The following is a 25276-nucleotide window of genomic DNA, read 5'->3' as shown; positions in this document are numbered from 1 at the left end:
ATTCTGGCTCCCACAGACCGGTTACATAAGTCCTCTTCCTTTAAAAAAGTACTCCTAATATCAACTAGTTACCTGTATAAAAGACACCTGTCCACAGAATCAATCACTCCGATTTCAGCCTCTCCACCATGGGCAAGACTAAAGAGCTGTCTAAGGACCTCAGGGACCAGACTGTAGACCTGCACCAGGCTGGGACTGGCTACAAGACCATCAGAGAGCAGCTTGGTGAGAAGGAGACCACTGTTGGTGCCATTATTCAGAAATAGAAGAAAGACAAAATGAGCATCAGTCGCCCTCGGGCTGGGGCTCCACACAAGATCTGGCCCTGTGGGGTTTTGATGATCAGGAGAAAGGTGAGGGATCAGAACTACACGGGAGGAACTTGTGAATGATCTCAAGGCAGCTGGGAGCACAGGCACCAAGAAAACTATTGGGAACACACTACACCATCATGGATCAAATCCTGAAGCGCCTGAAGGCCCCCCCCCCCCTGCTCAAGAAGAACATGAAAGGCCCGTCTGGAGTTTGACAATGAACCTCTGAATGATTCAGAGAAGGCTTGGGAGAAGGTGATGTGTTCAGATGAGACCAACATTGAGATCTTTGGCATCAGCTTGTCCGCCGTGTTTGGAGGAAGAGAGATGCTGACTATAACCCCAGAACACCCTCCGTCAGGCATGGAGGTGGAAACATTATCAAATCAAATCAAATCAAGTTTTATTTATATAGCACATTTATAAAAGATTTTTGGTCGAGCCAAAGTGCTGTACATATAATAAAAATAGCCTACAGTAGAGACACTTTACAGCAAATACAACAGCACAGATTGTTCAGAATATCAGTATGAGAAAAATTACACCCTCTGTCCTTAGACCCTCACATCGTACAAGGAAAAACTTCCAGAGAAAACCCACAGTTTAAGGGGAAAAAATGGGAGAAACCTCAGGGAGAGCAACAGAGGAGGGATCCCTCTCCCAGGACGGACAGACGTGCAATAGATGCCGTGTGTAAATCGAAGAGATAATACATTTTACAGCATATAGACCGAATGTTAGGAAATGCATTATGCTTTGGGGGCGTTATATCTCTCACAGGCTCCGCCCTCTACTGGACTCTATGGGTACTACCTTATCATGCAAGCATTCACCTACTGAGATTTCTATAGACGTAGCCGGCCCCGGGGCGGGCCTACCTGAATGCGTGCGCATCTCACTTCCGTATAAAACGAGGCCTCGCCTCCTGACCACCATTCTTTACTCTTCAGCGAGCGGAGGTGATAGCCTAGCACTGAGTCCGAGACGTATTTTTTGAGAGAAAGGAAGAAAGAGAAAGAAAGATAGCGGGCGCGGACCCCCACCACCTCTGCTTCGAGTGTTTGGGGGACCAGGAGATGGCCAAGGCGGTGCCATTTCACGTTCGCCATTCCTTCCGAGTCCGGCGTCCATGGAAGTCCACCGCCCAGGGCTGTACTCTCCCTGGATGATGATCATGGCGGCGGGTGTGTGGGCTACTCGCTCATTGCTTGAGATGCCCCCGCCTCACCAGGTCAGAGCGATTATTGGGCCGCAAGGCCGAATAAGTAGCTTGGTCCACGAGCCTTGCCCCAGGCCCGGTTCCCCCCGGGGACCGGTGGCTTCACATGATATAGGGTCGACCCTACTTCATCACAGGCCGCCGCCGCCGCTGCCTGCCTTGTGATGTCCCTGGGAGTTAACGTCGCATGGCATTTTTCCAAAGAGGACTGTGTTGATCTCCTCGGAGCCCCCGTCTTTACGGAAGGGCTCTATGGATCGATCTCCTTGCTTACGGGATAAGGAGTAATCGCAGCGTGGCTGATTCTTGCCCATCCCCAGCGGAAGAAACACTGTCCTACACTCCCCGCCCCCGCTGTAAACCCCAGTAGGCTATAGGGAGCCAGCAGGTGGGCGTGTGCACGTGAGTGGAATAAACCGTGTGCTGTCAAAGCACTGTGCGGGTTCAAGAGACGCTATTGCCGTGCTGTTGTTAGAAAACACACCTTGCCTGGTATAATAGCTCAGATTAATGCATTTAATGGGAATGGGAAATACAGCGTTAATACGTGGGCGCGCGGCCCTCATGAGAGTGGCCGCGGTGCGTTCAGGGACCTCCGCAGGGGAACGGTGGTTTACGTTTGTAAACTCTAGTTCTAGAGTGATGTGTGTGTGTGGGGAAAAATGCATTCAGTGAGAACGAGTGCATTTATCCCAGAGTAGAGCAGAGCCTCACCTGTCTTACTCCAATGTAACGGGAAAACAACTAAAGAAAAACGAAATAGTAATAATAATAAAATGTCTCCACTGATCTGTGTTGTAAATGTGATTTATGTTTGATTCCAATCGCTTTTTATAGTCAAAATCAGCAAATTACCGAGCTCCGCTACAACTACGGGTAGCGATGAGAAGTGAGGCAGGGACGAGCTCTGCCTCTCGTAAACCCACAGTAACTGGCTGGAGCGCGGGCACTAATTTAACGCGGGCACTTATTTTGTGAGCGCGCTCAAGCCAGTTACTGTGAGGTAAGGTGAGGCACAGATGAGATCTGCCTCACCTCAGAATGCGTCACCCCACAGAAACTGGCTGGAAAGCGGGCCCTAAGCGCATGCCTGCACCATCTCACTGTATGTCACCAATGTAATGTTTGTCGATCCCTTTATTACATTTATCCTCGCCATCCATAGTCTCTAAATAACTTATTTCACGTATATATGATATTTAGGCTCGCTGGTCTCATCATACTAACGGCAATGAAAAAAGCACCAGGGGAGGCAGCCATACCCTCTGCCGCACTGAAGGGGGCGCAAGTGAGCCCACATGTTCTTGTTGCTACTGTTATTCTACGCAGAGACGGTAGACGCAAACAACAAACTAGACTTTTGAAAACTAGAGGAAGATAAGGAGGACTTTTACAAAAAAGTAATAGAGATTGTTGTCCAGAAGGATAGCATGGACTTCATCTTCAAGTCAAGGTAAGACCCCAATTGTAATGAAAATGGGATCTTACTAAGAAAGAACAATCCAATATTTAGATTTTGGGTATCCTTTTGTTGAACGGTCTGTTTAAAATGAATCGAAGCATCAGACTAAAAAAGATTTTGAAAATAACCGAATATTTCGATTAAGGTCAAAATATAATATTTGTAAATCTGCAGGGAGTGCTATCTAAAGGAGAGCGCTATGCAGGTGCAGGGACATTATGGCCGGCGTATTGCTGTCAGAGAACACACTACGCCTAGAGCAAAGACTCCAATTAATGCAGTTTTCCATAGTGGTAAAGGCTGCATTATGGCGGAGCCCGCACTCACACAAGAGCGCGTGGCGGTGCGTTCAGGGACCTCAGTAGAACACACTACGCCTACAAAGACTCCGATTAAATGCTGTTTACCGTAGTGGTAAAAACAGCATTATGGTGGAGCGCGCGGCGGTGCGTTCAGGGACCTCAGTAAATAATCGCCCCTTTCTGTGTCGACCCTCCATGGGCAAATCTTCCCTTCACGGGGAGTTTTGCGGCGGAACGGGTCACCAGAGAGTTTCATAGCTGCGGCCCCACAGCTGAGGGCTTTCCATGAACACAACGTTATGGGGAATTGAAACTCAGCTGTGTACTAACAAAGTGGATGGACAGGACGCTGAAACGGGGCTATTCACTCCAGTTTTGCAACGTCCCACCTCCTTTTAGGGGCATGTGAGAGGAAATCTGTCTTCCCAGGAGGAGATTGGTTTCCTCTCAGCAGAGATTCAGGCTCTGGTGCAGAAACAGGCTGTGTCTGTTGTGCACCCTTAGCACAGAGAAAATGGTCTTTATTCCATGTACTTCCTGGTTCTCAGGAAGACAGGGGAATTCAGATCTATTCTAGATCTCAGCAGCCCGAATCGCTACATTGCCTGCAGAAAATGATGCATGTTAACTATAAAAACAGTTAATGGGGCTAGTGCAAACCGGGCGATTGGTTGACCACCATCGACCTGAAAGACACATACTTTCATGTGGAAATTGCTCCGGAGCACAGAGTGTGTCTGCGTTTTGCCTTCCAGGGGATAGCCTATGAGTACAACAGATTACCGTTCGGCTACTCCCTATCCCCACGCACGTTCAGTAAATGTGTGGGCCACTGCGCTTCAAACCGCTGCGCTTCAACCGCTGCGCTTCAACCGCTGCGCGCCCACGGCATGAGAGTTTTTCTTTTACCCAGACGACCTCATAGTCATGGCCGGGTCCAGGGAACAGGCAATGCTTTGCACAGCACAATTGATCACACACCTAACCAAATTAGGCTTTGCGATCAATTGAAAAAAGAGCACCCCCATACCTCACTAACAGGCGTTGTAGTTGGGAGTGGTGTTCCATGCAGGCGCGCTACGCGTCCCTTCTCTGGGCGGTTCACAGGCTGCGACAGGGGGCGACAGTGACAGCTTTAACTGTCATGCAGACTTTGAGTCTCATGACGGCTGCTCACATTGTAGTCCCGCAGGGGTTACTGCGTATGCGCCGCCTACAGAGGTGGTTCTCCAGCCTGCGTTTGGATCCCAAGAGGCACAAACGGCGGCTGGTGACCATCTCCACCTCAGTGGAGGGCAACCTCTGGTTCTGGGGGTCTCCCGGGCGCCTCCGGAGGGGGTCTCCACTGGGACGGGTAACCTCCTACATCACAGTGTTCACGGGAACAGGATGGGGAGGGACCTGCCTGAAGAGGGCTATAGGTGGGGCGCTGGTCTCTAACGGAAACACGACACAGCAACCTCCTAGAGCTACGGGCGGTAGTGTTAGTCCTCCAGCATTTCATGCCCCTAATTCAAGGGAGACATGTATTGGTCAGGAGCGACAACAGCACCACAGTGGCTTATATCAACAGGCAGGGCAGAGTCCGCTCCGCCGCCTTGTTGGCCACAGCGGAGAGGCTGTGGTTATGGGCTTCAGAGGTGGTGTTATCTCTGAGAGCCCTCCATATCCCGGGACTGGAGAACAGGGGGGGCCGACCTCATGTTGAGGGGCGGCCCCCTGCCAGGCGAATGGACGCTTCACCCAGAGGTGGTGAAGCAGATCTGGGCCCAGTTCGGGAGACCGGAAGTGGATCTGTTCGCCAGCTGGCGCAACGGCCACTGTGCCCTGTGGTTCTCCATGGCCCTGAACGACAACCCGCCTTTAGGGGTGGACGCGTTTGCACACGAGCCATGGCCAAGGAAGCTGCTATACGCCTTTCCACCGCTGCGTCTCGTTCTCCCTCTCCTGGGGAGAGTGAGGCGAGAACGTCTGGTAGTCATTCTGGTAGCGCCGGATCGCGTCGGGGCTCCGTGGTACTCAGAGATGACACAGATGAAGGTGGGCCAGCCCTGGGCAATTCCCCAGTTCTGGGGGGCGATGTCTCAAGAGGCAGGTGCAATCGGGGCGTTACCCACTCTGGGCCGTTCTCTCCAGGCTTGGCTCCTGAGAGGGACAGGCTGAGACAGGGTGGATTGTCTGACAGCGTTATTCAGTCTATCTAGGCAGCTAGAGCAGGATCCACCACAGCCTGTTACAGGCCGAAGTGGCTGGGATTCCAGCGATGGTGTGAGGAGCGGAAAATAGAGCCCCTATATTGTGAGTTAGGCTCTATTTTGTCCTTCTTACAGTTATTGGTGGACAGAGGACTTGCTCATTCTACTGTAAAGTGTATGCAGCAGCCATCTCGTCCTGTCATGAGGGATTCAACGGCAGGTCAGCCTTTTCTCATCCACTGATGTTGCGATTTTTACAGGGGGTCAGGAGGCTGCGCCCAGTAGTGCGCGCCTCCACCCCGCAGTGGGACCTGCCGCTGGTGCTCGAGGCTCTGGTCACAGAGCCATTTGAGCCTCTAGAGCTCTCCTCCCTGAAAGCACTGTCGTGGAAGACAGCGTTGCTACTTGCCTTAACGTCAGCCAAAAGAGTGTCCGAGTTAACCGCTCTGTCGGTGCACCCGAGCTGTTTACTGATTCGGGGTGACCGGGGCGGGGCGACACTCAGACCGAACCCCTCCTTTGTGCCCAAGAGCCTAAGGAGTGTGTTCAGGTCGAGGGCTATTCAGTTGGGGGGATTTAGTCTTCCACTCCATGGTGGGGCCAGGGAAGCTAAATTACACCTCCTCTGCCCGGTGCGCGCGTTAGCATGTTATGTAGAGCGCACAGCTGCCCTTAGACGCACTGAACAGCTGTTTGTGTGCTTCGGGGGCGGTGGTGTCTGGAAAAGCTCTGTCCAAGAAACGCCTGGCAGGCTGGCTTTGCGGAGGCATTGCACACGCCTACGAGCAGGCAGGGAGAGCCTGTCCCACGGGGGTCCGTGTGCACTCCACACGAGCTGTGGCTGCGTCGACAGCTTTATTCAACGATGTGAGTGTGGAGGATATGCACGGCGGCGTCTTGGTCAAACGCCAGGTCCCTTCATAAAGTTTTATCTCTTGGATATGTCTGGTTCTTTCTCAGCGTCTGTGCTTGCTGGGGCAACACAGGACTGGTGAGGAGGGGGGGTCTGTGGGTCAGTGGGCATCTGACCCCTCCCCGGGCATAAATGCGCTTACGTTTCTCCGGACTCTTGGAGGGTCGCGGGGGTGACGTAATGCGCTTTGGGCCCTTACAAGGCTAAAGGGCTCCCCTCGCCTGCCTGGGGGCAGGAGGGGGAGAGCCCTCCATACTATAGTCCATCTGCACGGGGTCAGTGTCTGAGTGTGGGGACATAGGGGGAACTTGCGCTCTACCCGTGCTCTTTAGGGACTCAGGAGAGAGGGTGCATAGTGAACCCATACAGCTGCGGACTTTCCCCGTCTGCCTATAAGCGGACGCAGGGGAGCCCTCAGCACTGTTTTCGAGCACACTTTTTTGCGAGGCAAGCACGTCAGGGTGTGCTCTATCGGCCGCAGCCTGGACTTCTCCACGGTTACAACCGAGGGAGAGGTGAGTGAGGCGCAGCGGCTGCTAAAGCCGGTCAGGGACAGTGAGGTGGAACGGTGTGCTGGACGACAGTGCGTGCATACATCGTGAGAGAGATATAACACCTGGTTACGTATTGTAACCCTTGTTATATTAACACAGGCGGAGCCCTCTACCTTGGGGCACTGTCTGTCCTATACCGCTAGCTGAAGAGTGGTGTAGGATGGTGGTCAGGAGGCGAGGCCTCCTTTTATACGGAAGTGAGATGCGCATGCATTCAGGTAGGCCCGCCCCGGGGCCGGCTACGTCTATAGAAATCTCAGTAGGTGAAGCTTGCATGATAAGGTAGTACCCATAGAGTCCAGTAGAGGGCTCCGCCTATGTTAATATAACAAGGGTTACAATACGTAACCCGGCGTTTCTCTGCTAAGGGGACAGGACCACTTCCCTGCATCGAGGAGAGGGTGGACGGGGCCATGTAACGTAAGATCTTGGCCGATAGCCACCTTCCCTCAGCCAGGACACTGAACATGGGTCATGGAGGGGTCTTCCAGCAGGACAATGACCCTGAACATACGGCCAAGGCAACACAGGAGCTGCTAAAGAAGAAGCGCATTTAGGTGAGGGAGGGGCCTAGCCAGTCTCCGGACCTTAATCCCATGGAACATCTGTGGAGGAACGTGAAGCTTCCAGAGGCCAAGCATCAGCCTCAAAACCTGAAGGATTTGGAGAGGATCTTCAGAGAGGAGTGGACCAACATCCTTCCTGAGATGTGCACAGACCTGATGACTACAAGAAGCGCCTGACCTCTGTGTGTCCAACAAGGGTTTCTCCACCAAGTACTAACACATGTTCTGCAAGGGGATCAAATACTTATTTCACACAGTTAAATGCAAATAAATGTTTATCTTTTATATAACATCAATTTATGGATTTTCTTTTTGATACTCTTACTGTTAAAATAAACCTACCATTACAATTATATTCATAGATGTGCCGCAAATATGACTACCAAATTAATTTGAAGGAAGTAACGTTGGGGGGTCCTTGAGCCTCATCTGAAGCGCAAATGCGGCGCACCTAGAGTGTAAGCGCGCCACAGTTTTGCCGCTGCGAGGCTCCACTAGCACCCCCCGACTCTCGCACAGTGCCGGCGCCAGAGATTTTCTCTAGGAGGGTGCTGTGGGGTAGCTTGACGTTTCATAGAGGGTGCTCAAACATTAAGGGTTTCCCATTAATGCACCAGCACTACAGTTGAATTTTCTACTGCTACACTCCCCACACGCACACACAGTGCACCCGCGACTGTTACAATGAAGGCTCGATAATCAGCTCACGGCATATAGAGTGGCGAGTCCTCCCCTTCCGGTGGACCTCCATGGGACCTTATTTCGGAAAAAGTATGTATTGAAGTCAATGGAGAGAGAAAGATTATCTTTCGATCCCGTTTGAATTGTGCCACGAATTACACATATGATGTGAAAATAAATAAAACTGTGGAAGTAACACATTGTTTGTGTGAAAACGCTCAATGAACTACATCTCTGGTCTCGCAGAACAACACACAATGGGTCTTGATCGTTCTTTCGCTTCCCGTCTGATGAAAGGACCAGGATTGGCTGGATCAAGTTAGCTACCTAGCTAGTAGCTAGCACGTTAGCATTACAGCCTTATCATTTTTATTAGCCTTAATATGAAGTAACATTAAGTTACCCAAAATGTTAAACAGTAAGAGTAGTAGTCATATTTCGTGAACCCTTTGAAGAGTACTGTCACCGGTGTGATCATTCTATAATACACAATTTAAGCCCGGGGGAGAAATGCTAACGCTATCATCGGCGATCGCCGATCTTTTCTACTTCATGCTATCTGCACAAATGGTTGACATTAAACATTAAAAAGACCAGGCAGTTCAGAGAGAATCAAAGGAAGGCAGGCAGGCAGCTTTGCATGACATTGTTCTGGACGTGTTTCATTGTGGTGATAGTCAATCGTTTTGTTGACAAGAGATTCTGCGAGACCAGAGATGTAGTTCATTGAGCGTTTCACACAAACAAATGTGTTACTTCAGTTTTATTTTTTTTTAAATTATCTTTTAAATTTACAAACATCATATGTGTAATTCGTGGCACAATTCAAACGGGATCGAAAGATAATCTTTCTCTCTCCATTGACTTCAATACATAATTTTTCCGAAATAAGGTCCCATGGAGGTCCACCGGAAGGGGAGGGACTTCGCCACTCTATAACAATCCATTACCATGCTGTCATGTACGCGCGGTGCTGTTACGTGTACAAATTGACGTGCTTAATGTGAACGAGCATTTTGGGGGGCGTGGTTAAAGTTGCGCATGCTCTATGAGCGCACACACGGGTACTTCTCAGGCATGCCGGGTAATCTGTGACGTTTCGCTCTCTCAAAAGTTGGGCCATTTTATCATCATGCGCCAATGAGCAGCTCTCATAGGAATGAATGAGGCCCCGCCTCCCACACTGTATCCAGTTCTTATTATACATCCATGGTAGATACCCACCGGTGCGCAAGCTCTCTCTCTCGCTCGCTCGTGCACGCACACAAAATAGCTCATGCCACACACACACAGAGCAGAGCTTGAATGAAACACAGAGACCCAGAAGTAAGCTACTTGTACTCACGAGGCCTATTATGTGCAGAATCCCTCTTGCTTTCAGGTGGTTTTGATTGAGTGTCCACACGTGGACGTTTAAGGACTAAAAAACGATCGATTTTTCACTTTGCTGTTAGCAAACAATTTGGCGCTCTAGATAACAGGAAGTCACTCAAGTGTCACAAAGTAATTTAGCCTATGGGTAGGTCAAAAATCTAATGGGTGCTGGCCATTGGCCTAATCATATGTGTTGGCTTTATGTTTTTGGTAAAAAAATTAGTTTGTTTCACATTTGCATTGATGTAATCAATAATTTTTCTAATTTAATTTAATAAAAATAATAATAATTTAAAAACAAAAAAAACATATATTTCTTGGGGGTACTTAGGGGGTGCTTTGGCAATCCTGAGGGGTGCTTCAGCACCCCCTAGCTCCCCCCATGGCGCCGCCCCTGCGCTCGCGTCACAGAGGGCCTCATCATATAACTTTGCGTGGGGCCACAAGTTGGCGTTGGGTGTGCTACGGCTACTATTAACGTAGCTATTATAGTAAGGTGCTACTATATATATCAACTGTGCTTTTTTCCCCCAAAAGTTGTAAATGAAACAAGTGAAGTATATGTAACAAAGCCGTGGAGGGCGGGAGTTTATAAACCAAAGAGTAACCGCCCTTACGGGACGCTCTAATAAGTCAAGCGAACGCACCCGCAAGGACACCTGGAGCCTATACTACGAAGCTGGTTCAACCTAACCTGGATATGTTTGAGTTAGCCGGTTGGCCTAATCCAAAACATACGCGCTGTCGCTAAACTGTACTACGACGCGGGTTATCAAGTGGATCGCTCAAGCCAGCCGTGTCCTATCTAGTTAGGTGCGCGTTCACATGAAAGGGGTGGTATCTGGAGCATTCGACCAATCACAAACATGGAGAAGCGTACTGACAGCGCAGCGTCATACTTCCTGAATGAAAAGTGAACTTTAATACTAGTCAAATATGAAGAAGTTAAACTTTAAACATCCATGACTTAAACACTTTATCCAGGATAAAAGCCACATAGATGCACCTGCAAGGTGAATACAGCTGGTAAAAGAGAAAGTGTTTTGAATGCGTACATTAACAGGTTTATGATATCACTGCCCCGTCTAAAACACGATCTGATTTTAATTACATTTGACTCAAGTGTTTCGTCAACTTAATGTGTTGCTTAAAATAATACTTCTGCATACAGTATGTGACACTGTAAGTGTTGCACGGCCAGATACGGCTCAGCTGACTCAGATAAGAAAATATATGATACATTATGATGTGATATGATGTGATATGAATGATAATGGGACACATCGACGTCTGCACTCAGTGTAGGCTACTTATGTTCCATCCATCCATCCATCTTCTTCCGCTTATCCGTGGTCGGGTCGCGGGGGTAGCAGTTCCAGCAGAGAGCCCCAAACTTTCTTTTCCCTGGCGACATCAACCAGCTCTGACTGGGGGATCCCAAGGCGCTCCCAGGCCAGCGAAGAGATATAATCCCTCCACCCTGGTCCTAGGTCTACCCCTTGGTCTCTTCCCAGCTGGACGTGCCTGGAACACCTCCCTAGGGAGGCGCCCAGGTGGCATCCTAACTAGGTGCCCCGAACCACCTCAACTGGCTCCTTTCGACGCGAAGGAGGAGCGGCTCAACTCCGAGTCCCTCCCTGATGACCGAACTTCTCACCTTATCCCTAAGGGAGACACCAGCCACCCTGCGGAGAAAACCCATCTCGGCCGCTTGTATCCGCGATCTCGTTCTTTCGGTCATGACCCATCCTTCATGACCATAGGTGAGGGTAGGAACGAAAATGGCCCGGTAGACAGAGAGCTTTGCCTTCTGGCTCAGCTCCCTTTTCGTCACAACGGTGCGGTAAAGCGACTGCAGTACCGCTCCCGCTGCTCCGATTCTCCGGCCCATCTCACGCTCCATTGTTCCCTCACTCGAGAACAGCTACTTATGTTGTGGCAGATATTTAAGTAAACGTTCTTAACGCTAATGTTATAATATTCAGATTGCTCTGAAGATGGGAGGTGATATTCTATTCATTTTCACGTTCACAGTCGGTGATTTTTGCCGGCCGTCTTTCCTGCAATGGCAGTTTTTCTGTATTTCCTTTCTCCTGTAATATGACTTGATCGCTTTAAACTCCGCACACTGAGCTCTGATTGGTCAGCAGGCAGTGCTTTCACTGAGTTGATCTCTTAGCCTGCAACCTAACCTGGTCCCGACCAGGTTAGCCGCTAAGCACAAGTTACCATGGAGATCTTGCCTGCTAAAAAGAGAACCAGCTTCGTAGGACCGGAAAGCCGGAGTTTTCCCTGAATTTAGCCGGCTAAGCGAAAATCCTGCTTTGTAGTATACCCCCCTGGCCTCCTATTTGTTGAGGGATGTTGACAGGGTTGTTGCACAAAAAATCCAAGCGCACAGCAGAAATCTGAGAGCAGACATTTGACGAGCGCACAGAAACGGCCTGAGTGCGAGGCAGTGGCGGACTGGCCATGGGCCGGTACCGAAGTGGGCCGGTCGAGAGTCCCGGGCTGATTTGTAGTCCCAGTCCGCCCCTGGTGCGAGGAGAAGCTTTTAAGCTGGAACACGGGAAATCTGTGCAAGCAGCAATATATATATGAGTGCAAGCGTACAGTTTCAGCAGGCACTATTTGAGAGCGAGGACAGGGTTTGAAGGAAATACATATATAATCTGAACGTGAAATCAATCAATTATGCTCTCAAATTTAAAGACAACGCTCTTGAATAAAGATAGGGAATAACCCCCATACTCTTTTACCTGTTTCCACTGTCTGAGTGGCAGGCGGCCCCAACGCTGGCCAGCAGCCTCCTGCAGCTGGACAGCACCCTCCAGCCTGAACAGAGAGATTAATCATTTAAAGCCTCTGTGCTTTACAGCCCGCGCAGGTCATGACCTCCCTCTCACTAACATGGGTGTAGGGTTAAAGGACACTGTTGTGAACTGTCAGGCAAAGCAGACATAAGACGGAGACAGATGTGTGATGACATCACCTTGTAGTGTTGGGCCCAGGATGGACACGTTACATGTGTTGGGAAGGACATCAGAGCCCGGGAAGTGGCTGTTGAAGTGAATTTTGTCTTTGAAGATGGCCTGAAAAGAAAAGCATAGTGATGGTAGTTTTCATTAAAAAAATGCAACATTTGTTGACATCTAACACAGTCACAATAAGAATATGAACATTTGAATTGGAATCAAACTGACCTTCAGCCGTTCTTCCAAGTAGAGTTTGGTGGTTAGCATATGACTCTGATAATCAGACAGATGACAGGTCACCATATCCGCAGCCTAACAGACATATAATAAATCAGGAACTATAACCCACACGGAAAGAAAGTATACGAACATATATGCCAATATATGGCAAATATATGCAGAATATATGCTGCATATATGCCATATTCAGGTTCATATATGTGCATATATGTGGATTAATAGGAGATATATGTGTCATATATAGCTCATATATTTCCACATATATGCCAAAGTCAGGTTCATATATTTGTATATCTCCTACATAATGCCTCATATATAGCTCATATATCTGTCTTTTTGCATATATGTCATACAGAATCCCACACGGAAAGAAAGTATACAAACATATATGGCAAATATATGCAGAATATATGCTGCATATATGCCATATTCAGGTTCATATATGTGCATATATGTGGATTAATAGGAGATATATGTGTCATATATAGCTCATATATCTGTTTTTTTGCATATATGTCATACAGAATGCCTACATAGGTCTTTGCAAGGTAATGTGGTAATGTGCATATTATTCCAAAGTTCTATATAACTACATGAATTAATCATTGTACTTATTTCCATTCAATGCAGATTGAGGTTTGCGGATTGCCCAAGACAATTCAATGTATAAAGACAATATTGTTTGATTACGGTATATTTTATTGTATGAAGCAACATTTTTAGTTTAGTTATTTCACCCAGGACTGGAACCGGATGTTTATATCCGCTCGACGTCAGCTGATCAGTTTAAGATTAGTAAATTATTAAATATTTGATAATTGTACATTATTGTTAAAACACTAGGGCTGTCAAGTTAACGTTATTAACGCAAAACAAATTAACGCCACTAATTATTTTAACGCGATTAACGCATGTGTATTTTTTTCCCTCGGCCGCCCCGTAGTTTCAGAGTGCATCGAGTTTAAAATACCATCTACAAGCTGATGCTGACAGCCCCGCTCCTGCCGCCCGCTTGTGGCAGACCACACTTCCGCGCTCACCGGCAGGCACCGACTGGCTATTGGGAGGACCGGGAGGGTGTGTGTATGTGTGGCCCAAGCGAGCGAGCGAGAGACCTTACGTGTATTGTTGTTGTTAGCATCTGGTGCTAGCTAGCTGAGCTAACGGATATAATGAGCTATTTAAATGAAAACAGAGGAGCGACATTTCGCCACAACTGTGCCGAGCACTTGACTTTATGCAGGAAGCCAGACAGTGGGACATTGTACAAAAAGTCAGCACACTCAGCACGGATAGTGCGCGCAACATGATTGCAGCGTCCAGGCAGCTCCTGCTCCCGGCTTTGGGCTTTATCTGCCAATAAACTCACAGGGGAGCTTGTGTACACTACACCTGGGGCCTATACTACGAAGCTGGTTCAACCTAACCTGGATATGTTTGAGTTAGCCGGTTGGCCTAATCCAAAACATACGCGCTCTCGCTAAACTGTACTACGACGCTGGTTATCAAGTGGATCGCTCAAGCCAGCCGTGTCCTATCTAGTTAGGTGCGCGTTTACATGAAAGGGGTGGTATTTGGAGCATTCGACCAATCACAAACATGGAGAAGCGTACTGACAGCGCAGCGTCATACTTCCTGAATGAAAAGTGAACTTTAATACTAGTCAAAAATGAAGAAGTTAAACTTTAAACATCCATGACTTAAACACTTTATCCAGGATAAAAGCTACATAGCTGCACCTGCAAGGTGAATACAGCTGGCAAAAGAAAAAGTGTTTGAATGCGTACATTAACAGGTTTATGATATCACTGCCCCGCCCCCGTCTAAAACACGATCTGACTTTAATTACATTTGTCTCGAGTGTTTCGTCAACTTAATGTGTTGCTTAAAATAATACTTCTGCATATAGTATGTGACACTGTGAGTGTTGCACTGCCCCGTCTAAAACACGAGTGGATCTGACTTTAATTACATTTGTCTCGAGTGTTTCGTCAACTTAATGTGAGTGTTGCACGGCCAGATACGGCTCAGCTGACTCAGATATGAAAATATATGATACATTATGAAGTGATATGCCGCGGACTGTACTTAATGTTACTCTGATCCGGTTACTTATGTTGTGGCAGATATTTAAGTAAGCTTTCTTAACGCTAATGTTATAATAGTCAGATTGCTCTGAAGATGGAGGTGATATTCTATTAATGTTCACGTTCACACAGTCAGTGATTTTTGCCGGCCGTCTTTCCTGCGACGGCACTTTTCTGTATTTCCTTCCCCTGTAATATGACTTGATCGCTTTAAACTCCGCACACTGAGCTCTGATTGGTCAGCAGGCAATGCTTTCACTGAGTTGAGCTCTTAGCCTGCAACCTAACCTGGGGCCTGTACTACGAAGCTGGTTCAACCTAACCTGGATATGTTTGAGTTAGCCGGTTGGCCTAATCCAAAACATACGCGCTCTCGCTAAACGGTACTACGACGCGGGTTATCAAGTGGATCGCTCAAGCCAGCCGTGTCCTATCTAGTTAGGTGCGCGTTCACATAAAAGGGGTGGTATCTGGAGCATTCGACCAATCACAAACATGGAGAAGCATACTGACAGCGCAGCGTCATACTTCCTGAATGAAAAGTCAACTAAAATATTAGACATATGAAGAAGTTCAACTTTAAACATCCATGACTTAAACACTTTATCCAGGATAAAAGCCACATAGCTGCACCTGCAAGGTGAATACAGCTGGTAACAGAAAAAGTGTTTGAATGCATACATTAACAGGTTTATGATATCACTGCCCCGTCTAAAACACGAGTGGATCTGACTTTAATTACATTTGTCTCGAGTGTTTCGTCAACTTAATGTGAGTGTTGCACGGCCAGATACGGCTCAGCTGACTCAGATCAGAAAATATATGATAGGCCTACATTATGAAGTGATATGCCGCGGACTGTACTTAATGTTACTCTGATCCGGTTACTTATGTTGTGGCAGATATTTAAGTAAGCTTTCTTAACGCTAATGTTATAATAGTCAGATTGCTCTAAAGATGTGAGGTGATATTCTATTAATGTTCACGTTCACACAGTCGGTGATTTTTGCCGGCCGTCTTTCCTGCAACGGCAGCTTTTCTGTATTTCCTTTCTCCTGTAATATGACTTGATCGCTTTAAACTCCGCACACTGAGCTCTGATTGGTCAGCAGGCAGTGCTTTCACTGAGTTGAGCTCTTAGCCTGCAACCTAACCTGGTCCCGACCAGGTTAGCCGCTAAGCATAAATTACCATGGAGATCTAGCCTGCTAAAAAGATAACCACATTCGTAGGACCGGAAAGCTGGAGTTTTCCCTGAATTTAGCCGGCTAAGCGAAAATCCTGCTTCGTAGTATACCCCCCTGGTCCCGACCAGGTTAGCCGCTAACCCCCTGATCCCACTGGAAGCGTCTGCGCTGCGGCTGCGCCGCGCTGCGACCTCCTCCTGCGTCCTAACCCACCAGGCGCGTTTCAAAACTTTGCAGAAGCGGAGCGTCGTGTGTGCAGCCTCGCAGTTGTTGGATGAACATTCCACTTCCTGCCTGCGCCGCGCTGCGTCAAAAATAGGATTCATCCTATATTTTAGAAATTCCTTGCGGCGAGGAGCTTCTGGGACGCTTCGAGCCGCGGCGCGGCGCAGCGTGTCTGGTGGAATAGCACCCATTGACTAGAGTGGCCGCGATCGCTAAAAACGCCGCAGCCGCAGCGCAACGCAGCGCAGCGCAGACGCTCCTGGTGGGATTAGGGGGTAAGCATAAGTTACCATGGAGATCTAGCCTGCTAAAAAGAGAACCAGCTTCGTAGGACCGGAAAGCTGGAGTTTTCCCTGAATTTAGCCGGCTAAGCGAAAATCCTGCTTCGTAGTATACCCCCCAGGTGGTTTGGCAAAACTTTGGAGTGGAATGCTTGGAGTCTGTAGAAGACTTGGAGCATTTTTACACTGTCATCTCATTATGTCCTTTTCTTTTCTCTGTAGATGCAACAATGAAGAAGTGGCCACACACAACGAAGGGCCAGCTGGGTACAGCCATCAACAACAAGCTGACAGAGCTCAGGGCTCGCCAAAAGCAGACTAAATAATTGACATGTATTGACAATAAATGTATGTTAATGACTTATACATTTTGTGTGTTGTATTTTTTTATGTAGGTAGGCTATGTATAAACCTTGAACATAGGTGTAAATAAACATATATGCACATATAGGCTAAACTTATATGTGCATATATGTGAAACTTATATGCACATATATGTTTTACATATATGTGCATCCTATATGTGCATATATGTGCAACCTATATGTGCATATGTGAAAACTATATGTGAAACCTATATGTGCATATATGTGCATATACACTGCTCCCATATATGTACATATATGTGTGTCCATATATGGATATATATGTACATATATGTTCAGAGACATATATGTAGGGGTCCAATTTCAGATATGTCACATATATGTTAAACATATATGTGACATATATTAAAAATATATAGGTTCATATATATTCCTTCCATGTCGGAAATGGTGCTTACCATGACAAGTCTAGTGTCTAAATAAAGGAATGCTACAGTACCAATAGTAGCTATAGTCTTCCTTTAACTATTTTAGATAGAATAATAACAGCAACTTAATTGAATAAGTCGTGCATGAGGTTTTGATTATGATAAAACAGGGCAGGAAAATAGCATAGAAGAAGTGTGTCACGAGTTTAGAGCAGACCCAACTGCTTTGACAAGTCGTAATTCCTCACTCAAATGTGCACCATTGAATTAGGAACATATCTCAGACATTAAAAAGTGATAATAGTAAATATTCCAGGAGAACTTACCTTTCCCAGACCAGCAATCATTGGTGTATTTTCTGTGCTGTAATATTCAGAGAGAAAGAGAAAACAGACCCCATATGTAAATGTGCAGCTCTCTGATTCTGGCTGTTGTTTTATGCATATTTGGTACTTTATTGACTATTCCTCATGTAAGACCATATTGTATGTTACCCCGGTCTGAAGTTCCTCTCCTGTCCTCCTCCAAACAGCATGGGATACACAGGGGTTCTCGTCCCAGGGCCGTTCACATACAGAGCACCGATCCGAGGGGCATAGAACTACATATTTAGAAAAAATATTTCAATCAAATGTTTTCCTTTTGTCCTTCTGACAAACTATATATTTTATACAACAGATTCCTGACCTTGTGTCCCACTATGGTGAGGTAATCCACTCCCAGTTCACAGGCATGGACTGGGATTTTGCCCACAGCCTGAGCAGCGTCGGTGTGCAGCAGGATCTGCAGCCGCTCACGCTGCCTGTTCAGACGCTTTATCCTCTGGCAGATCTCTGGGAGTGGCTAACAGGAGGACGATGTCAGCATACAGGTCATTACACTGTACCGAGAGCTCTTTCTCTTTACATTGGAACTTCATTTCAATCGTATTCAATGCATGATACATGGAAGCACTAAGCTGCAACTCTCTGCTTCATCATGTTGGAGATTTGGAGGGATAACTGGTCCGCTTTTCAAATCTCCGCGCGTTCCTATGAAGCTGGTTATAATACAGGAAGGAATCCATATCTACAAAGTAACCGTTAACAATGATCTACTTTAATGGCAATATGACAATGCAATACAATCATTACAATACAACATGATATATTACAGTTATATTGTAATGCTTAAGGAGTAATGCCGGCTTACTCCTGCCCCGGTTCACATACTGCAGAGCTACTTTCACCCGAGGGCAGCATGTGAAGAAGAGGCCGAACGCCAGGGATCCACCGGATATATACCAGAGTAAGAAGGAGGGGTTTGGTGTTAGGTCAGCTGGTCATCTTTTCAGGTCATCTCATTGGGAGACGCAACGCAGCAGGAAACGCAGCAGGAAACCAAACAGGCTCACTTTCCAACAAAAGGTCTCAAGGCCTGCATACCTACACCTCCCCCACAGAGCAATAAAACCCTGTTTACTCCAACCAGCCCAGAATGTTTATAGCCATTTGTAGTCCTTACATTTATGAAAGGATAAAACAGAGAAATCAATATAAAACACAAACACAGGTATTGTTTGAACAGTATTCACTTAACTGCTACTGTTGATAACCACCAGAGAAACCCAAGGGACCTCTCTTAATATCACAAACCACTGTAGCTAGATCTAAGCTGAATGCAAATCAGGACATGCTCTCACCTTCCCCCTTTTTATCTCCTTCTCCAGAGATAAACTTAGACAAGGCATTTTGAAATATACCCACTGTCGTTCTTTTCTACTGTGTCCGTAAATCCATCCGAAGCTGGTATTTAGAGTACTTGAAACCTTCATGGAGACAGAACACCACTTTCCATGGCAGTGAAGGAACCATGTAGCTGAGTGCTAGAATCATCAGCCCCCCCCCCCTCGGAGGAATAGCCCACAAGGACAGCTGGGCAGCATGTGAAGAAGAGCAGGAGTAAGCCGGCATTACTCTTTAAGCATTACAATATAACTGTAATATATCATGTTGTATTGTAATGATTGTATTGCATTGTCATATTGCCATTAAAGTAGATTATTGTTAACTGTTACTTTGTAGATATGGATTCCTTCCTGTATTATAACCAGCTTCATAGGAACGCGCGGAGATTTGAAAAGCGGACCAGTTATCCCTTTAAATCTCTAACAATCAGCACAAATTATTCCTTTTAAAATGTTCAGATTGTTTATTCAACTATTTGTTATGATCATAAAAGTAAAAGGTCTTTGTTATCAGTTCGATACGGAAGCACTGTGATGCAAGTGAGGGAAAATACATTTGAATGATCCTGTTTACAAGTCTAATCTAATTGTTGGTGAATTAGTAAACTATGTAACACTACTCTCATTTTTATCTTTTTAGTAGAAATGTTTGGTACATATGGTTGCCACCTTCTTGTGTACTGTGCCACCACTCCGACAATCCTGTATCCTCCTCATATTCTATTCCTATGGACCCCCTTCAAGTAAGTAATAACACATATCACAAACATTGAAAAACAGATTTTTACCGTTTCAATTGTTTCACAGATTTAAAAATGTAAGGAGTTTAGTAAGATTATCCTGGCAAAATATTTTCCCCACCTTTTCTCAAGTCATAAACACAGGGGGCAAACCACTCAGATCACTAAAGCGATCCCCAACATGTTCTTACTCACTTGCCGCTCAGGGCTTCCCTGACAAAGAGATAGAAGAGAAAATGAAAGAGAAGTACGGTTTGTAAGCCTCTATCTCCTTCTCACCATGACGACCCCGGTCTCATTGTTGGCCAGCATGATAGAGACGAGACAAGTGTTGGAGCGCACCGCAGCCATAATGTCCTCCACCTCCACACGGGCTGTCACCTTGGACACAGGCACATATGTCACATCTGTGACAAAAACACTGTTACCCAAACAGAAAGAATGTGCAGGCAAGGAATCTAGGTTAGTCTTTCAAATAAATCAGAATCAAGCCAGATACGTTTACACATACAAGGAATTTGCTGTGGTGTATGGTGGTGCAAACATAAACGACATAAATAAATACGTTGTAAGAAAGGTCAAAAATATAACGATTATAAAAGAAAATATATTTTTTGAATAATTTAACATTAAAAAAGAATTATTTGTATTCAGACCAAACACAAATGTAAAACAATGAATATATGAGAATCAAAGCCCGATTCCTTAAAAACTAAAAGATAAGAGGAACATAAGATTTACTTTATGGATCCGAATTTGGGATTTTTTATTCTCTTACCCGCCTTGCCCTCTTTCTGTAGGTGCTCAGCGACTAGTTTGACCGAGTCGTGTTCCACATTAGAGGTGATGATGTGAGGGAGGCCGCTGCTTCCATTCCGCTGCCCCCCCCCTTCCTCTGCAGCCCTGCAGCTCCTCCTGAAGTGCTCCACAGCAGTGTGGAGCACCAGGTTATTGGCCTGAAAGAACATTTCATTGTTATACCATTGCATGCACAATACTACTGTTCTGCACAAAATACTTTCCAGCAGCACACTTAAGGGTCAGGATTACCTCTGTTCCACCTGATGTGAAAATGATGTCTTCAGCTTTCCCTCCAACCATTCTCGCCACATTCTCTCTGGACTGATTAATTATCGCCTTGGCTTTAGCACCTAGGAGGCACATTTGTTTATTTCAGAAATAATGCTTTATTGTTTGCATGCTTAGATAGATTATCTGAAAAGGCATACAACGGAAAATATTAAATTTCCATTCATCTCATAGTATAAAAGGTTTAATGATCTCTTTACCTGCTATATAACTGCTGCTTGGGTTTCCCCAGGCGTCCTGCAGGGCTTCAGAAATGGCCTGGATCACTTCTGGTTCCAGTGGTGTTGTTGCATTGTAGTCCATGTAGATCCTACATCCCATTCAGTACATTCATTGAAGAGAATATATTTCAAATCGGCTGTGTTAAACATATATGCTACTCATTAACAAAAACCGGAGCATAAAAATCATCTAGTCATTTTTTTGGAGTCAATGAATGAATGAAACAATGTGATCAATCCAAAACAGACCTTCCTACCTGTCCTGATTCATTTCTGAATAATGTTGAAAGGTATGGTCAGTGAATGCGGGACCCTTTAACGAGCCGAGGTCATCATATTGTTTGGCCATAATAACACTCCTAGGGAAAAATAAAAATATTTAGAAGGTCAAGTCAGCTTATTATTGGTCCCAGGTGGGCAATTTGTGCTGCCGCAGATTTAAAAAATATAATATATAACAGTGTCCATCACAACCCCACATGGGCTATACATAATAAAAGGAAAATTGAATAATGTCAACATCACCTAGGCTTGTCACAATTACCAAAGTGATATACATCCCCTTCCACAGAATATGACTCATCTGTATGATTCTGAACATTAGCATCAAAGGCAAGAGCGTCACTACAAATGAATAAAGTGTAACTCCATACAGCACCAGGGAGCTCCTCCTGCCATCAGCATACAGTTTCAATGGAGACGGATGTCTGTGTAACATTATTACTCAATGTCCAGTATAAAACTACATTTCAACCCTATATTACTATTTGAATCAAAACCCTCTACTTTTGTACTTCACAGATTACATGTAAAGGGCTGTCATTACTTGGACAACACTGCGTTAGCATTGGGTGCAATGTGTTTTGAAAGTTGGTTGGACTGTAAGAGAAGTATTTCTCCCAGAATAGGGACGACAGGTCATCAGCAGGTGTAATGCATGTGTCCTTTAGATAACTGCATTTATTCAAATTTCTCACCAAAAACGTTACTGTTAAAGATAACATTTGAATACATTATCATTTACCTTCACCTTATACTCATTTGTACATATATTAAAGAGTCACAATGTATCTGAATGAGACCTCTGATCACTGTTAACAAGCTCTCCTCCTGCTCATTTCAACTGGGATTTCATGTTCACAAGGTAGCATCATCAGTGTGGGAAGAGGAGAGCTTTATTTAGCTCCATGCTTTTGGATATGTGTTGTATCTCTCCTGCTCCTAACACACTGAGACATGATACAGCATGTGTATTGTTTATTTGCACATGGCAAAATGTGGGAAAGCATTGATAAAATAAATCAAGAGTCACGGAGGAAACCGTTATCAACTGAAACCAGTTTTTCACTCCCACCCCTAACCAGGGCAGAAAGTGATACAACATTATTGAGTGGCCTCCAGGCGGCCCCTGCATGAGAGGATTGATTGATTGATTGATTGAAAAGTTTATTAACAGCTTGTATATTGGGTACAGTACAGTACAGCTCAAAACATACAATTGTTAAGGGGATGCAGACCAGAGAAAGACTTTCGTCTTGTTTACATCAGGGTCCCCCATTTCCAATTCATCATGTCATTTAAGACATATAAGACATATTTGACATACAGATGGCTTATTTACAATTTACATACAGGTGGTTTTTTACATACAGATTGCTTGTTTACAATTTTCATTTTAGATTTCGTTCTAATACATCCTAACCGGACATTTAAGACATACCAAGTCTACAGATATACAGTTAGTAACAGAGTCTAAAATGCGAGTATATACATAGATGAGGGGGGGGAAGCTGTCCATTGTACGACAGGTTGAGATTTGTACCATTACCGGGGCCAGTTTTGCAATGCTCTCCCCCGAAGGTGCTCTTTAAGAGAGGTTTTGAAGGTAAGTATAGTTTTACTTTCCTTTACAGTTGTGGGAAGAGCGTTCCACCTTGATGTGGCATAATTGCGAAACGTGTATTCCCCCTTTTTTGTGTCAAATCTGGGTTTCACATGATTTGTGGAGCTCCCTCTGGTGTTATGATCATGGTATTCCTTGACCTTTGGGAAGAATTTTGACATGTACATGGGTACCATAGAGGTGTAGTGGATCTTGTAGACCAGGCCCATTGCAAGTAGCTGTACTCTGTCGTCTACTCTAAGCCATCCTAGGTTGTCAAAGTGGGCAGAGGTGAGGTGGGTTCTAGATGAAAGGTCAAGCAGTAGTCTGACCAGTTTATTTTGCGATGTTTGAAGTTTTATTTTTAGCGCCTTGGAGGTGCTATGGTACCATGACGTGCAAGCATAGTCATAGTACCCTTGAATGAGTGCTCCTGCCAGAGTTTTCAGGGTGTTTTTGTTTACCAGAGAGGAGATCCGGTATTCCAGTCCAGGAAAGGTCCTGGACTGGAGAAGATATAAAGCAGTTCCCCACAGGCTGCCCTACCATGGCCGGTTCTAGGGAGGGGCCACATGGGCCAGTGCCCTGTAACACTGAGCCCCTGTGGCCCCCCTCCAGAGAGAGAAAATAGTCTATTATTATTAGTGGTTGTGTTGAAGCTGAGGTTACCTACTGTAACCCCAGCTTCTATGAGTATTGGCGAAGCCCTCTAAGGCTATCGCTATTGGGTAATCCCCCTGCGCACCCGCGCAGCACTGAAACACTTGTAGTCCACGCCCACCCGCAAGGTGGGCCCCACCCTCGGGCTCCCTTCCGGTATAAATAGGAAGGAGACCCGACAGTCTGCTCCCATACAAAATAACTTTTCTTCAGCTATTCGTGGAGCCAGTTGGGCCCAGAACTTAGAGGGCTGAGCCAATACTCATAGAAGCTGGAGTTACAGTAGGTAACTTCAGTTCTCTTTCGTATATGGCTTCGCCCTCTAAGGCTATCGCTATTGGGTTAAGGGCGAAGCATGATGTAGTCTGCGCCCCACTGGGTCCGCCCGGTACTAGAAGCACAGACACACCTGCTCAATAACACCCCCCTGCCTGTTGTGCCATGCGTAATGGCGCATCACCGTCCCTGGAAAATAGCATAACATGAATATTCTCCAAGGGGGACGAAGGCTGGGAACAATACATACCCGCCGCTGTGAGAAGTAGAGACGAAGGTCATACTTTGTCCAGCGACAAAAGAGGGGGAACAGCAGCTCTCTGCGTGCAGACAGGCAGGAGAGCGCACAGCTGGATCCCTGACGTCACTCACTCTGACAAGACACTCCGTACAAAATGTGTCAGAGGAAAAAGAACATCCCTCTCATAAGAGGGAAAAAGGGGCCGTTCTCCACGTGCCGAAGCAGGCGAGAGGCGCACAGCTGGCTCCCTGACGTCACTCACTCTGACAAGACACTCCGTACAGGGTGTGTCAGAGAGGAAAGGGAGACATCCCTCAAATAAAAATGAATAAATGAACAGGGGGAAGACCAAGATGCAGCAGTGCAAATGTCTTCCACTGACGTTCCTCCGTGCAAAGCCGTGGAGGAGGAAATTCCTCTGGTGGAGTGCGCATTGATATTCTCTGGGGGCTCCACCCCAGAGGAGACATATGCCTGTGACACAGCCTCACACAGCCAGTGTGACAGCCGTTGTGCAGATATTTAGATGAAACGCGACTTCTTCCTCCGACCTGTGAGGAGGAGGGAATAAGCCATCCAAGGTGATCACTCTTGACCTAAAAGAGTTGTGATGACCTTAGGCATGAAGCCGGGTTAGGGCGTAAAACAGCTGAACTGCCATCTCCTTGGATCTGGAGACCTGACAGAGCCAGAGAGAGCAGACAAATCACTCACCCTTCTCGCTGCTGTTAGAGCCAAAAGCAGTACTACTTTGGCTGATAACAGTTTAAGGGGAACCTGGTCTAAAGGTTCAAATGGGGCTTTGCTTACTGCGCGTAACACCAAAGCCAAATCCCACTGAGGCACCAGTGCGCGTGACACAGGTCTGAGTCTCCGTACTCCTCGCAGAACGGCTGCTGCGCTCTGCGAGCCCCTCTGTTCAATTCGCCGGGAATATACATTGCTCTGATGGAGAGCAACGTGTGCGCGCGCCCAGAACAGCAGCCGCCTGGCTGCGTTCAGAAGCTGCGCAGATCGTACTCCTCCCTGGCGATTGAGGTAGGCTGCTTCCATAGCCGTGGCCTGTTGTCTGTGCAAATCAACACATGTTTGATTGTACAGCAACGGGGTGA

At 46.4% G+C, this 25276-nt stretch overlaps 1 protein-coding gene across 2 annotated transcripts in view; it reads right to left on the bottom strand.

Moving 5' to 3' along the window:
- scly (selenocysteine lyase) overlaps positions 1-25276 on the bottom strand; it is a 42048-nt gene that overhangs the window by 1242 nt on the left and 15530 nt on the right. For both annotated transcript variants that reach the window (XM_034235636.1, XM_034235635.1), the window contains exons 2-12: positions 21363-21464; positions 21085-21194; positions 20846-20946; positions 20574-20751; positions 20075-20202; positions 18017-18172; positions 17824-17930; positions 17656-17692; positions 12784-12867; positions 12573-12672; positions 12340-12415 (exon numbers count right to left, since the gene is read on the bottom strand). In XM_034235636.1, the coding sequence (XP_034091527.1) occupies positions 12340-12415; positions 12573-12672; positions 12784-12867; positions 17656-17692; positions 17824-17930; positions 18017-18172; positions 20075-20202; positions 20574-20751; positions 20846-20946; positions 21085-21194; positions 21363-21454 (1169 nt within the window). In that variant the 5' untranslated portion in view covers positions 21455-21464. The remainder of the gene's footprint in view (positions 1-12339; positions 12416-12572; positions 12673-12783; positions 12868-17655; positions 17693-17823; positions 17931-18016; positions 18173-20074; positions 20203-20573; positions 20752-20845; positions 20947-21084; positions 21195-21362; positions 21465-25276) is intronic.

Source organism: Gymnodraco acuticeps, unplaced genomic scaffold (genome assembly GCF_902827175.1).
Source record: "Gymnodraco acuticeps unplaced genomic scaffold, fGymAcu1.1, whole genome shotgun sequence".
NCBI classification, from domain to species: Eukaryota; Metazoa; Chordata; class Actinopteri; order Perciformes; family Bathydraconidae; genus Gymnodraco; species Gymnodraco acuticeps.
The sequence above is the reverse complement of the archived record's forward strand: the minus strand, read 5'-3'. Positions and strand labels throughout refer to the sequence as shown.